We start from the raw sequence: 15,686 nt of genomic DNA on the forward strand, positions 1-15,686 counted from the left end.
GCGAATTTTTAATCCTTTTGAACTTTCTCTAAGCCTATAAATATTACAACTTAAGGGGTACAAAAATGACTGATCATATCTTGTAATACAAATGCATATATATTGTCGTTGCTGTGGATCCTTTTTGTATCTTTATACAAATATATTGATATGTACCGTCAAAACCATTGTATCATTATATTATACCTGATCTAGAAGCACAACAATAGTAGGTCTGCAAGATGTAGTAGATCTGCAAGATGTTCTAAGCTTAGCTCAAGGGTTTGTTTAGTGAAATTCACTATGCCACTGTTAGATGGTTCTAATTCAGATTTTATTATCCAGTTAATGACAAATATGAATGAAAATGATTAAAATATTTTTATGTGACCTACCCAGGTTCGGGGCTAATGTTCTCTCAGCGCGTCTAGCTGACGTTATGCATCTTCCTTTCTTCCTATTCATTCCGTACATCCAATGACAAACTCTAGGTACTTTATCCGCATAAGTTGGATGGTAAGGGGAAAACTTGGAACATCTTCGTGCAAATCAATAAACCTAGGATCTTGCTAAGGTTTCTAAATCTGTATCAAATCATACAAAGTAGGTTGTAGATATGAAGCTTAAAATGAGTACTTTCAAAGACCCGAACCCAATATTCATTCAGAGAGTCTTAGCTTCACATTCTATTTGCGATACCATGTATTTGACTATCTCAAATGAGGAGCACATCAGTTCCATCGACGCTAAAAACTATGACATATCACTCTTTTAGTTCAGACGTCACTTTATCAAGCTCTAAACCGATGTTAATATATTTGAGCTAGACGTGTATTCAGCAATCTCGACAACCGTCTCCGCATAATACTACTTAATCAGTGCAATAGATCGCGGGAAAAATGGTGGAGTTGCCCTGAGATTTGAGACAGTTAGGTAATCCATAGAATCAAACCTGTGAGGATACAACGAAGTATCTGTCTATGGACACCAACAGCTGTTATATATTAGAAGCATACTACTTAATGACGGGACGGCAGACGCTTGACGTAATCTCTAATGATAATTCCGGGGAAGCGGCGTCATCTGAGTAGCTAATGCGCACCTTTTTAAATGCGCAGCTACGGAAACTATAATTAACAAGCATGCTGCCACGGTGATTCAAATGTCAAAGTTGGAACAAATTATTACCAGATATTAATGATCAGGAAAATAAATACAGATAGGAAATAAAATACAGATAGGAAGTTAAGAAAGATAAGGGATTGTTATTGGATAAGCTAAGAGCTGATTTTATGGTTGCTATGTATAGTAGAACATTGGTTTTATTCCTAATGGGGCCAAGTTCTTAGTGCTGCACCTAAAAATAGGTGATTCCGAGGATTTGTTCGCATAGGATGCATACCTACTACTGTTAAGTGCAAACAAACAAAAAAGACAGTTCTGGACGTTTCTGACCGAAAGGTGCATAAGCAGCATAATATAAAATGAATGACTTGTACTTAGTAGGCAACCGCAATGCCATCTTTCGTCACCTTTGTTTAGACTCCTCAACTGTTTTCTTTATACAGCACGCTAACATCGTGAGTTCATCATTATATAAAACAGGTACAAAAGATTACTTTGAAGAGTACCTGTAAAAGCATAGTAAGTAATAATAGCAAGTTACCATAAACCCAATTTAGTTAGAAAGAAGACAGGTCAGAACACGGAGAACCTCTTCACTAGGTAGAGTACAAAGCGTGTATGTTTTATTTTCCCGTTAGCGATAGAACTCTAACTCACCTCGGGCACAAATCGTATACGTAGTAAATGGACGCATACCACCCAATACGTCACAGCATTGTCTTAGAATATATTTACATATTTACATGGCATGACATCATGGATATCATAATATGTAGTGCCACAAGGATCGTTGATGCCAGGAGGATAAACTATGCATTCCTTTCTATAAAACCATGTTCTAAATTTGTAGCAAATAGTTGCAAGAAAGTACTCGCGGCATAGGTAGCCGCCGAAGGAATGAGGTTCATCTGGGACTGATTAGCAGCATTTTTGATGCAAATATGTCACTTTAAACGTCCAGTCATAAATTTTCGGCAAGTTCTACGGTCTATTTTTCATCAATAGCGTCATCCTTTTTGATTTTTTCATAGAGAGCTAAAACCTCGCCAACATCCATGTAGCATCCCTTAAAAAAGACGTTGCTCGATGTATCCATCTCGTTGGTGCCTCGCTCGATAACCCGTCTGTTGTTAAAAATCACGAGATCCCCAGGCTGCATTTGCAGGTCGAAAACCAGCTTCTGGTCTTGCAAACGTTTGGAGAACAGACGAAACGCGTTGTAGAAGTCGTGCATCTGTGTAGTCGGCAGCAGCGGCGGTCTCATCGACAGAGTGCTATAATGCACTTCTCTGATATGACCACGTGAATCTAAAGTAATGATCGGATTTGTCTCACGGTGCCACCTCTGAAAAATAGCAAAACTCACGTTCCAGTAAGATTTCAGCACAGCGTCGCCCACTCTCTATCTATCATTTTCACAAGATTACATTTATGTGCGTGCGTGGATCTCTGTAAAGTTGCGCATAAGACACCTTTCGTGACGCACGCTTCGATGTCTGCTTAATAAACCAATGGCGTCTTCGGTAGGCTTATGGTAATAAAGAAGGCTAATAGAAAAGGCCAGCCACAGCACAAGATTGCATGACGTTTCGAATCAGTTAAGGCAAGATGCTGTATGACTGCGAGGAGGACAGTTGCACCGTCACAGATATAGAAATTGTTTACGAGTCGCTGCTGATCCGGTAAAGCAGAGCAGGGCACTCGTGCTGCTCGTGTCACGTTGATACAGGGTCAGTGAACCTGCAGCAGGCGCTACAAGAGCATTTGTTGCCATTCTATCTAATGGGCTATTGTGGACAAACATTTGACACAGGCCTATCATCTATGACGAATATATCGCTCACTTGAACAGCGTACAAACAACATGCGAACCGACCACGAAGTCGGCGATAGTCTTAACGTGTGTACGTCAAAACGGCTATACGATTCTGACAAATGAAAGGTTGCACTTTTTTTATATGCGATTTCTCTCACCGACTGAAAGTGATAAAGGGACTGATTTAGGCGAAGCAATAACATGGACAAACATATGTAAAATCTTTAATTCAATATACGCTCCTATCAGGCGAATATGTTGGCGTTAAGCGTAATAGAGCTGTTTGAACAACGTTCTTTATAGCGATAAGAAAATGAAAGAGTGCGGTGGAGTTGCTACTTACGTCACGTTCAACATCGAGAAAACTGAACGTCACAGGAGTGCGAGTGAGGACGGTAAACGCGTTCGGCTCTTGATATCTTAACCACTGGGCAGCGGCGAAGCCGTCAATGAACTCGTGTTTTGCCATACAGTCAAGATCACTGGATAGTGTAGGCCGATCATTACGAATGCAGTGTAGCAACTGAATCCCAGGCGACCATTCGCGGTAGGCCTTACTATTAAGATTGTTAGTTGTTTCCATGTTACCCGAATGACGCTCCGAGGGCCGCCCTATATGGAACGTTTGTCCGCAGCCGATCTCACGGATAAAACCCATGCGTCTAGCCACCCGAGCAATTTCATTTTCCTCTGCTGGCACACCTATAAATAAATACACACGGTAGACCCTAATTAGGTGAAAGCGGTAAATTATAGAGCTGGCCATCTACAGAATTTTAAGTGTTTCAATATATTTTAAGATGCCCAAAGCTTCTGAAAGGCATGCTACATGGTGGAAACACTTCGAATTTTAATACCGAAATGATTCTTTTCAAACTGTCGAAATTACTGATATCAGCCACTTTTCAGTTACGTTTAACAAACAAAGTTCTTTTGATTGCCGTTTCAGTTTGAAGTCAACTATCAGCGAGTTGTTTTCTTGAGACATTTAAACGCTTATAGAAACATTCCGGTCCATTCTCGATTTGTAAATATGACTTACGAAAACAATAAATAAAAGCAAGAGAAGTAAATTGCAAAAATATTGTCAAGCTTACGCCGCATAGTGCTTACCTTTGATGACGCAAAGTCCGAATTTAGCGACATTTTTTAAGACCTGCTTGAGAGCTGACCTCTCGGACAGGAAATCACGGTATGGCACTTCAGGTGGATCCTCTTCAAACTCGTCGGCGTTCCACAAGATGACCGAGGTGCGCGGAGAGTATGTTTCATCCTCAATTTGCACGGCATCTGAAATTGCCGACGTTGAGCGTTCGAACAGAGGCCGAAATTGGTACAACCTGCGAAGTATCGAAATGGTCATTTCAAAGTATTAATTAACCCGCAACCCAGTGGTCTCAGAAGCAGACCAAATTGTCAGCTTTATCCACCTTAGCTAATACAATTTATTACCGATTATCCTGAACTATATTGTAGTATATAATAGTAATACACAAATGTGTGATGGAACGAAATATTCTTGAACTGTTTAAACACATCAATCCGGGATTGAACGAAATAAATTACTAATAAACAGTGAACATGTTAGGCAACGGTGGAAATATGTAATAGGTTGTAGGGCGAGAATAGCCATCTGGTCAGCTTTTCCAGTTGTCTTTTCTTGGATAGCTCCGGGTAAATTTACGTCATAGAGGTGCATATCAACCGTTATCGTAAGGGCCACGGTGAAATAATAATGAGCGGAGACACAACTTGATCTTCGAGTATTACTTCATGGAGTCCACACAACAGTCTTAGCTTTGCCCCTGTCCAACGGTGTTGAACATCCGCGACTTGGTACTGCCTCCGTCGTTTCTCTTTGTTTTTATGAACGCCCAACAATGCTCAAGTATCGCATAAATTCGTTAATCTATACCGCGTCAAGTGTCGCTTATATATTGCATATAACCGTACGATATGCTTATGCCATATAGAAAATTTTGAAAGATAAACGGCGACCCTCTTTTTCAAACGAAGCGACCGAGCTGTGCTGCTAACAGTGGGTGACTTCGAATCGATTTTTGCGTGCACTCGTGGCACGCCTTTTGCGCACGTACATGTGCGCGTGAAATACAAAAACGAGAAGGGGAAAAACAGGCAGAGTGGAAGAGCAGGTCTCTGCGTGTGCCAAAAGGATCGCAGCCGAGAAGGGGTGTGCGAAAACGGCGCAGCCGGAAACTAACTATAATACCCTTTACTCGATAACTTGAGTGGCCTCAGCTGCCGGAAAGGATGTGACACTTGAAAGCTAACGTTGAAAGCCATTTGTAATTTAATAATAGTTAAGCTGATGAAAGGCTAACTAATTCCAAGACTTTACAAGTGATCGCGTACAATCGATGTCTGCACATACTTTCTAATTGAGATAATACTTGTGAATTGGATAGTTTCCTCTGGTGGTAAGCCATAAAGAGAGGATTTTTTTAGCATCTAGTTAAAACCCATTTAATCTCGGAGTGGGTCTCACCATACAGAAAGAGAAATGATTACGCACAGAACATCTCCATCACTAATCATCATAAATATTTGTGTTATCAATCAGAAACAGCATCCATAATCCACCACCCATGCTAAAGATTCTCACTGGACCGATGTAGAGGTAGCATTAAAGAGGAGCTGAAATTCGTGCCACGCCTAACTTCGCTTACCATTGCTTTGATAGACGTTTCTAGAACTCTGTCCGCTAGAGCCATGTCAACGTGATATTATTTGTCCCATTAGAAAAGCGCGGAGCCAATAATTAGACTTGTGGAAAGGCTCCATTATCCATTCTTCATTACAACGTGGATGCGGTGCTTTTGCAAACAATCTCGTTTACAACCCTTATGGACTCTACGCAACACGTTCCACCACTACTGGTGCTTGTCCAGTGAGGGTGGCGCCTCTATCGGCGCTAGCCGGAACGTAAACACGCATTTGTCGCAAGCGATAAAGCTATAATCGAGGAAATTGTGGAGTCATTAGGGTATCCCTGGCGGAAGAAGTGGCGCTACTGACGCATTTAGCCGATGTGCGCTAAAGTCAAAATAATCAAATAGTAATATAGGAGCTATAAAGTCATTCAGATTATAGCAGACTAAATTACTGGATAAATGGCAGCCAGAAATATCGCTCCGTAGGAAACGTAAAAAAGAACCATGGTAATCAAAGACGCCCAATCGCTTAGAAAGCTATAATATATTGCTTATTTGAATAGAACTGCAGCAGTAGCAGATTAATAACTGCGCACAAATGGATTCTGCGCATATTTGACTATGAATAAGAATTACGCTTAGCGTTCACGAGCAAATCTGAATAAATTGATTAAAAAATCACCTACCATTCTGAAGAAAAAACCGACACGTGTGGTTTTTGTCGTTCCTTAATAGAAGCACCTTTTAGCATGCCCGTGTGTTTTCCAGTCTCATCTTGTGGCCAGCTGATTTCTAAAACTCCAGAATCCCGCAAAGCCCATGATAAGGGACGAATTTTCGGACTAAAATGGGTGCAGTCTATCTTGCGGCCCTGTGTAAGCGGGTGAACGCATACAGGGCAGCGACACGAGTCGCGTAACTGGAAAGAATCGAGTACAACAGCGGTTCATTCACACTTCCGTCAGTATGACTCTAATTTCCCTTTTTTAATGCAAGCATATTTCACCAACAAATACAGTGCTGACATACCAAATCAGTGGTTACTCTGGGTATTAGTAAAATTTCCGTTCGTAAGCTAGTTCTTTGCTATAATCTTCTCCGCCTTGACTATTCGTTGCGCACACTGAAGACAGCTCCACCAGTTCAGATGACAGGGCATCTCTATGTAGAATAAGATAGCGCGCGTGGCAACCCACCACATGCCCCTAACCTCAAAGGGTATACAAAATATGTGAAAATGTCTGTATATAGAATTGCATGTTTTCATTGGGTTGCTTAGTGTATAGGTAAGGCCTCTTTGCTGCTCGAACAGCCGCCGAGATCTATTCATGCGCTTACATTTGAGCGTTACACTTTTCGCACTAACAGCCATCGTTTTCGTGTGGACCTGTTCACGCACTGAATTATAAATATTTAACCGATCTATAGCCAGGTGACCTACGTTATACTTTAAGGCTGGATGGTCCTCAACCGCTCGTATTTATTTGAGCTCAGAGCTCCATATTATTCCGACACCTTCCAAAGTGTTTACTGATTGATTAAGCCTCAAAGACAATAGGAAGTGGTGGTGGTGGTGGTAGTAAACAATCGCTGGCTTAACCATTTACCTAATTGCCAAGGGAACTATCACGAAACGTTGCTAGAAGGCTAGCTGCTCTATAGTTGCAGGCTTATAGCAAACCGTTCGCCTCTAGGCCTGTATACGGTTATCGTATATCGAGAGTGTATATGCCGTATAGAGAAAACTATTACAAGGGACTTCAGTACGCCACAGTAATATGTCGTGCATCGCAAGCCTGTCCGTGGCTTGTGTTCTGCCGCCGTGCTATGTAATGGCTTCTCCAATTGCAAACAGTTCCTCAAGTATCAGATGTATCATACCTTGCTATCGAGATAATGGACAACCTTTTCGAGCGACTTCTACGGCAATCACACGCTGTTGGGTAATAGGAAGGGGGCAGATCTAGACTAGATCAGCTAGGGAGATAGCTGGAACCCATCATACTGGAATAGGGATAGAAGGCTACAAAATAAGGAGTTTCGATTTTTGATTATGTTCGTTCGTGCCCTAAATTAATATTAATATGCAATGTTTCGACTCTGAGAAAGAACAAATGAGCTATATTTGTTATGTAGAAGCTATTACCGCAACTTTTACACAGCACGTATGAACGCGTCAATTTTATGTAACGACGTTACCAACTACGTTTACGTTTACGTACCAACGTTATATTAAAGATAGAAATATAATTTAGAGCTTCTCGATGTACTGGCGAGAGTTGGTGCATTTCAACATAGGACTTGCTTTAGGTTTTACAGTAATAGAAAAAGGCCGAGCGTGCAAACGGCTTCGGGTTAGTACAATGTCGCTTGAATTGAAATACATGCGTTGAAAAATTAGTGATGTCCCCTTAAACTACTAATGTCCATTTTCATGAACAGAAACTATCTAAAAGAAGTGACAGGCCGATATAGCAACACGGAGTTGTTAAGAGCTAAAGGAAAAATAAATGTTTCTAACATAAGAGACTGATCTTTCAGGAAAGCTTGTTCGTGACTTTAGCTGAATTTTGCAATAGTGATACTACTTTAGCCAAAGTCCAAAAATACATCCGAGTAACCACTGTTCTCGATCTCAGAAGAATCATAGGGGAACGCACTCTACTTTTGACACCGTTTCGGGTGAAACTACGCAGTTAAGCGATAGACAGTAAGGCAAACAGACGGCAATAGCCTTTGTTTATCGGCGACGTCAGCTTGTACGCCACAGAAGCCCAGCTGGGTTGAATCATAGATGTAAAGATGCTGTAGTCGAATTCGACCGGCTTTCAATCCAATCGGGCCCATTGGTGTTCGAAAGCGTATGTTATTTGTGATGCTTTGTTCATGACATGAAAGTGACTCGACTGCAAGAAGATATCTCCAGCAACCGGTAGAAAGCAGTTAGCCCGTGGCGGGAGAGTTATCCCTTTAGTTTTTTCCCGCCAAAATTATATGCTTATGCACGAACAACTGATATAACAGCGCTAATCTTTCGGCGTAATAGTCACAATTGCCTATTAAAAAATTTAGAAAAACATGACAGAAGGCGCTGTAAACGGCGCATGCGTACTGGCGATAATCAATCGTAAGCTATGAAGCACACAGCTAACTGAAACAAGACTGATCTCTGACATAACCGTAACATTTCAATGTTAGATATCGATGCTTAGACAAAATTTTATCGGAGTATCCATTTAAGGGCTCTTTTAAATATTTCGCACTAGGCTACAATAAAATACTGCTCCATGACGTTTAGCCCTATCTTCCGCTTACGTTACACGACTGATTATGACATAATATTATCTAACATACTTGTATGAATTGCAACCGAACTCTTCCAGACGAAATTATCGTACATGTGACTAGACACTTGAATAGAAGATTTATACTTTGAATTTCATAAAAAAATCTCTATCAGAAATCAAACAGCGTACCCAGACAGTGCTGAAGTTACAGTGGGTATCATCGGAGAAGCTGACGCAAATGGTTGTATCGTTAATGCGGTCAACACGCGAAATCTGTGGCGCCGGCACGAGTTCCTCGTCGACTTCAGCGCTCGTACTGACAGCGTCGTCTGGCGACATCTGAGTGGCAACAACGTTCCGGAACGGCGAAATTCTCTGTTTTCGGACAGCCGACCGCAGCAACTGGTAGCCTATCTTCAACAATGTCATCTAGAATGTGCACGATGCGTTCAGGTTAAGAATGATATGTAGATCCAGATATACACTAATAGAATATTAATTTGATCATCCCTGCCCTATTTATAGCAGCATTGGTAGGGAAAATCGTTCGTCTTCTGGTATTTTCTTTGCTTCCTTGAGAAGTATTTAGACGCTACGTATTCGAGCGTATGCCCTCCTTAGGGTTCACTTTATTCGATATAAATAAATGCTTTCGTCCAGCTCTATAAATGGATGGAAAACAATTATCTCAAGAACTGTCAATGTTACATATTATTTTGAAACTAATGTGTTATTGTTGGTATAGATGCCATTTTGAACATTCACTATTAGTATTACGTTTAGATCTGCTTCTCTATTTCGACGTACTGTTATTTCAGTTGTTTGTTTTTAAAAAATGATAGAACAATTCAACGTCGTATAGAGCCGTTATTTTTTTCAAATAATCATTCTCTAGTGGATCATATTGGTAGCTTGGTAATGTAGCTATTATTGCATGCAGGTGATAAGGGCTACATGAAAAGGTTCACACGCGTGTTTCATTGTCATTTCTTTGTATCTGCTATTTAAATTGCTTACCTTAAGTTTGTTTCGAAAGTTCCTGCCTGAATTCGGTCAGTCTCAAGTGGAAGTCTTGAAGACAATATCTGGTCATTCACTGACTGTGAAGCGTGTTTTATTCGCGCGCTCCGTCGGGCCTCCTTTCTTCTCCGTTTGCCCGCGTCACAAAATCATCAGCAATCGCAGCGGCGACACAACGACACCACCAGACAGACAGAGCGGACAGAGCGGAGGAAAGAGTGCAGCAAACGCGCTTGAAAATGCTGAGAAGAAAATGAGTAATCTGCTGTGGGCTATTCGATGGATTTCGAGGTGAGCTCGTGTCTTTACACTAAGATATCTAGCATCAAATGAAAGAAAGAAAAAAGCATGACAGACAAAACTAATCGCTTAAGAGGAATACCTAAGTATCTAAGATCCGCAGTATCCTCTTCGAAGTATCGTTTGGGCGAAGTAAGGCACTGCGTCGCTGTATCCGCTCGCCATAACAACACGTACAACCCGTGATAAATAATACCTCCATGGCCTCTCTGACCAATTTCATAAAGAAAGCCAGCCTAAATATGGAGAGCGTGCTCTCTAGCACGATCCCGTAAGTGATCTTTTAGTGGCCATCATTTACATTGCTCAATACCGTCAACAAAGCCTTAGAGACTAAAGCGGGTCCTCTAACACGTAACGCAACCGGCAGGCCTCTTGAATCCAGCCATTTTGTATCCACCCGATCCTCATAAACACCATTTAGCCATTAACAGTTAATACAGTTACCACAACAGCGGCATCAGTAAAAGAGTCATACCCTTCGACTTCAGCTTGAGTCATCGAAAAATTGTGCTGACACCAAGGCTGATCTACCCCACAATGTGGTACACGAAGTCGCCCAACGCAATTTAATTCTTCATAAAAAAAATCTCATGTATGTGTCGTTGGCAGACCCTGGCCTATTCCTTTAGAAATCTTCTCAATTAACTATATTATTTTACATTCAATTGATGCATCTCATTATCGAAGTAAAGCGTCGCTTCATACTCTATGTTTATATACGTTGTTGCCTATGGCAATGAAACGTACGTAATACGAACCGGCTGATAATGCAGTATTCCGACATCAAACTAACTACGACACTTAGCGTATCAATGAATTTTTTTACTACAGATAAAGGTACGCAGTTCCTGCCTGTGCAGCCATGCCAGTTTACAAACGTTCAAAGAATACAGCTTTTGTACTTTGATGTGAAGATATTAAGAATGAGAAGAAAGCGTAATCTGTTTCAGCCATCCCGATTACATGAAATCATAGAAAGAAGATTATAAAAAATTACTGACCGAATGAACCTGGAAGAGACTCACTTCCATTCATTGCAGTGCTGGACAACTGAGGTAAGTGCATAGGAAATCAAACAGTTTTTACAAGGATCCTATTTTGGTTAATATAGCCGCTTGAAGATCTCTATTTTGAAAGTATATTGAATTATTTCAGCAAGCTATGTTGAGCTTGTTACCTAAGTACAGCACTCTTTCGTAGCCAACAAAGAGCGCCGGCTTTTCGAATTGGTGGGTGTTGCGAACAGTCTGACGTGCCCGGGCGTAATCGATCAGAATTGTGGGAAAAATACGCATTTCGGTTTCATGAAAGGCGTCAAAACCTATGTAGAGTGGTACAATATGACAGCGTACTTTTCAGCATTTTCAAAAGAATTATAATTAATGACTATGTTGCAAAGAAATGGTACGTTTTTTTAGGGTGCCCTTTTGGGGTAAGTAGGTTTTCATCGCTTTTTCTAATCATCAGGGCTTATTCGGAGGCGTGATAGTGGCTGAGATGGTACTAAAGACCGAAGAGTCTAGTTTCATTAGCCAGGCCTAACGATCACGGCTGAACAGACTTCTGAACAAGTTTAATCAGGATAAAGAACGTTACTTCGCCACAGTTAAGCAAATAAAAGCTGTATTGATTACATGAGCAAAGTTACTTCATCCAACCTATGATCTTCTATAATGTAGACCTTACACTTTGCGAGCAAATGAGGTTCAGTACAACGGATGTATTTCTATCAAATGCGTAACCAGTTGTAAACCTTTCAGCCGTCATTTTTAGACAATATCTAGAACTTGTAGCGTCTGTTTAGTGCATAGAGGAAATGCGGCTGCGGATATCTAGCATCTATCTAGTTCTGCGTTTCATAGATGGAGATGTTCTACAATTAGACCATAGGGATCCAACTGCAAGACCCGCTTAATAGTTCTCTATTTCAACAATGTTTTATGAAACAGAATCTAAGTAAATAAACAACTTTCTATGCTTAGATTTTTTAAGCTGTTGGAGATTCTTCGAGCTACCACTCTACACGCATCCAAAATGAAGTTCCAGCTAGGGCCTGAAGCATGAACTACCTACATGCGTACCTTCTACAATAATAAACGCAATATATTCGTGAACGCAGCTGACTATTAATCTACAATATGTGGACCGTTTAACGATAATACAAACAGAACTAATAATAAAAACATCATACCAGTAATGATCTTCCATCTCGTTGGATTTCTCTTACGATCTTCACCATTCAGAAGAAAGAAGCCTAGACTGCTGCTCTTTAGTTAGTGCGCTGTTTAATATGCAGGTTAAAAGACGATTATCAAAGTATTGACTAGTAACGTTATAGTGGTTATAGAAATTATTACATAAGTAGTATTCAAGCCTAACTAACTACATAAAATAGATTCTCAGTTCCGAAGTTATTCCAAAGTGCTAGTTCCCAGTCACCCATAGCTGTTACTAACTTTTTCTAGTCGAGAGAAGCGTGAACTATCAGTTAGTTGGGATTTGTACATGAAATCAATCGCATTAAGTATACTGCACGTTATAGAAAAGAGTTTTTGACGCCTATACGGCTCCCCTCTCTCTCTCTCTCTCTCTCTCTCTCTCTCTCTCTCTATATATATATATATATATATATATATATATATATATATATATAACTGCTCCTATTGAGTTTGAGAGATACTTAGATAATAAATTATGTAGTTTCACGAAATGCCCAGAGTATTTTCTAACTTGTTTGGCTGTATGTAGCGAGGCGTTCCAGCCTCCTGCAAGGAGTACCCAGCCGGTACTCTTTACAAATGTGTGCACAGCCATAGCGGCAATTAGACAATGGTCATGCACGCAACTTATAGGTTACGGGCTATAGGTGCTCTGCTCGTGTTGACGTAGTGCCGTCATACCATGTGGTAAGCGTGCATGTCCGTCAAAATCCTCTTCCCTTTTTTTCAAATAATGTTATCATAATAGGACTACAGAACATTTTTACAACTTTATTAAGAGAAACGGGCTTCACATTAGAACACAACTAAAACACTCAGGCATGTTTCTTTGTCATCCACACGAACTCGTAAAGCTGATGTCTCAGAGCCTCTAGTCTAATTCTAACAAATGACACAATCGAGCTACTTGATAACTTCCAAGACATAACTGAACTGTTGTCAAAGTAAACAAAGCCTGTTTATTTGAGCGGTGGTAGGTTAGGAGAACCCCACTCTTTTTCATACGAATCAATATCTCTGCCCATTTTTAAATATTCTCTGACTTGGTCTATAGAAATCCTTTAAGAAAGAACACTATTATATATACAAAAACATGCAGATATTTCATTTCTATCGATTATTTAATCTCTAACCGCGAATACATTATACTCCACTACTCCTACCACGTTCGATATAAAATTCATAAATGGCTCTCAAAACACTCGGCTAGTAAGAAGCAACAGTATTTTCCCGTTACGGTTAATCGCAAGGAGATAGACCGCAAAACGGCACACTTTATTGCCATTCCCATAGGAGCAAAGTTAAACAAATCTTGTTTGCAACATAGGTAAACATAAATTCAGTGTTAAGAATCTATATATTCAGAAACGCTTAAAATACGTTATAAATACGTTAAATTAGGAATGTACTCCACCATCAATAATGATGAAATTGACTTTTTGAGTTATACACGCACATAGTCGTGGCTACGAGCCAGCCGTACGCCCCCGTGATTTACTTAGCGTCTGGATGAGCGCGCCTGCGTGCACAAGTATCGACTAGTTTTATCGAACATGTGCTGTGATCATAGAAGCCGCGTTACTCATCTCCATGACACGCATCCGATACGGACTACGGCCACTTGCGGCTAGAAGCATCTTGACAACGCCGGTTGTAGCCGTTGTTCTATAACAAATTTAGTGCAGCGATGCCACGCAATCGTGTGGCTATTGGCGATTATAAATCTCATCGAAAAATGAAATCAACAGTGTAGGGACTTCTCACGGTGCCCCTTGTTAATGACCACTGGCTCCGATCGTTTTACCCGCTGGCGTCGCCAGCGGGCACTTCATGTCACTGCAGCTATAACACAGCTTCTCTGCAGAGCCAGTAACGACAGAGTGATGACGATTGCTCTGTGACGGCCTGTCGCAGGTTCACAGTAATGAGTGAATTTTCCTTATACGTGAAAAATTAGGCAAAAAAGAATTGTTTATGGAAAACTTCCATAGATATTTCATAATAAATATGAGATATCCCACAATAGATTTCTTCGTAAAACTATTGTCACCGGCGATACCCTTACGGGATGTCTCACAGAACGATGTGGGTCATCCAATCAAGCGTTTCCCGTGTTCGCTATAAAAAGACCATGCTTGGCTTTTCGCTGCGCACATGCAAGTTGTTAAGGGGTACAGTGGCAGCAGTTGCTAGTGAATAGCATGAGGAACCTTACAAAACTGTGTCTCCTTATGGGAATCACCCTGTTTGCCCCGCAGGTATCAGCCACTATGTTGGTGTTTGGTAAACACACGGACAATACGTGCACTATTCGCGGTGACTGGAGGTACATCAAGCAAATTGATGAATCCATTGGCGAGGTACGTGCTCGAATAGCTATACCAAACTGCAATCGCGAATTCACAGAAATACGTACTGAAGTTATTCATAAGACATATTAGTACAAAGTACATGTAGATCTAGCGTATACGGTAATCTACAGGCGCAATAACCAACTTTGGCCAATGAGCACGATTGTCAATACGTCTAATTCGTTACAGGGTGTTTTGGGAGAGCCTATACGATAGCTGCCCAAAGCCATGATCCTTCAAGTGTAACATCATTAGTTCAAGAATATTTTGGCCGGTTAAAAGTGTTTGCATAATATATATATATATATATATATATATATATATATATATATGTTTTTTATTAATACAAAAATACGCTTGCAAGAAAACCTTGAATTATGCAGCCGTTACGCACAAGTGAAGCAAACGACACTTACGTACTTAAGTGAAATTTATTCCTTACAGGTATTCCCGGAGATTAATAACAGGGATTCCTTCTCATTGGTTGACATTCGCAAGTCTCCCACTGAAGTGCTAGATCTCCTAGTTCGCTATAACTACAAGGTGACGGCAGCTAATACAATAGGCCACGACACGCTTTGGACCTTGCAGAAAAGAAGGGAAGAATTAAAGAACTAGCTGCACAACATTTACATCGATCCGCTACAAACTGTGCAAAGAAAATGGGACCAAGCAGGCAAACGATTAAGCTGTATTTTTTGAATTCGAAGTTTGTGTGTAAAATGTAAAATGTGAGAAATAAATAGAACTTATATAAGCAATGCATAGCTGTTAACTGGCGTGAACTTTAAAGTCATCATATCAGGGACCACGTTTCAAACTAAAACATACGCAGATGTATAAGGTGTGTGCTCGAAGGTCACATGATTATTGGAAAATTTTATTTTCCGATCCGGTAATCCGGAAAATAGGGA

General features: G+C 40.6%; 2 protein-coding genes across 2 annotated transcripts; one reads left to right on the top strand and one right to left on the bottom strand.

Moving 5' to 3' along the window:
- Window positions 1-1,696: 1,696 nt before the first annotated feature.
- LOC111245933 (uncharacterized) lies at window positions 1,697-10,055 on the bottom strand. The gene is made up of 6 exons (XM_022794950.2): window positions 9,897-10,055; window positions 9,069-9,308; window positions 6,279-6,511; window positions 4,034-4,260; window positions 3,264-3,622; window positions 1,697-2,449 (listed from the first exon to the last, which is right to left on the bottom strand). The coding sequence occupies exons 2-6, from the start codon at window positions 9,306-9,308 to the stop codon at window positions 2,093-2,095; spliced, it is 1,416 nt and encodes a 471-aa protein (XP_022650685.1). The 5' UTR covers window positions 9,897-10,055; the 3' UTR covers window positions 1,697-2,092.
- A 4,068-nt stretch (window positions 10,056-14,123) lies between these two features.
- On the top strand, window positions 14,124-15,547 carry LOC111244395 (uncharacterized). Its single transcript, XM_022791453.2, has 2 exons — window positions 14,124-14,781; window positions 15,217-15,547. The coding sequence occupies exons 1-2, from the start codon at window positions 14,623-14,625 to the stop codon at window positions 15,388-15,390; spliced, it is 333 nt and encodes a 110-aa protein (XP_022647188.1). The 5' UTR covers window positions 14,124-14,622; the 3' UTR covers window positions 15,391-15,547.
- The last annotated feature ends 139 nt before the right edge of the window (window positions 15,548-15,686 follow it).

This window comes from Varroa destructor, unplaced genomic scaffold (genome assembly GCF_002443255.2).
Source record: "Varroa destructor unplaced genomic scaffold, Vdes_3.0 BEIS01000002.1, whole genome shotgun sequence".
NCBI classification, from domain to species: Eukaryota; Metazoa; Arthropoda; class Arachnida; order Mesostigmata; family Varroidae; genus Varroa; species Varroa destructor.

Excerpts from the sequence above, each read along its gene's own strand:
- LOC111245933 (XM_022794950.2), bottom strand. The coding sequence starts at position 9,308 with ATGACATTGTTGAAGATAGGCTACCAGTTGCTGCGGTCGGCTGTCCGA. Across the intron at positions 3,623-4,033 it reads CGGACTTTGCGTCATCAAAG|GTGTGCCAGCAGAGGAAAAT; the intron begins GTAAGCACTATG and ends ATTTATTTATAG. Across the intron at positions 2,450-3,263 it reads TTCTCGATGTTGAACGTGAC|AGGTGGCACCGTGAGACAAA; the intron begins GTAAGTAGCAAC and ends GCTATTTTTCAG.
- LOC111244395 (XM_022791453.2), top strand. The coding sequence starts at position 14,623 with ATGAGGAACCTTACAAAACTGTGTCTCCTTATGGGAATCACCCTGTTT. Across the intron at positions 14,782-15,216 it reads TTGATGAATCCATTGGCGAG|GTATTCCCGGAGATTAATAA; the intron begins GTACGTGCTCGA and ends TATTCCTTACAG.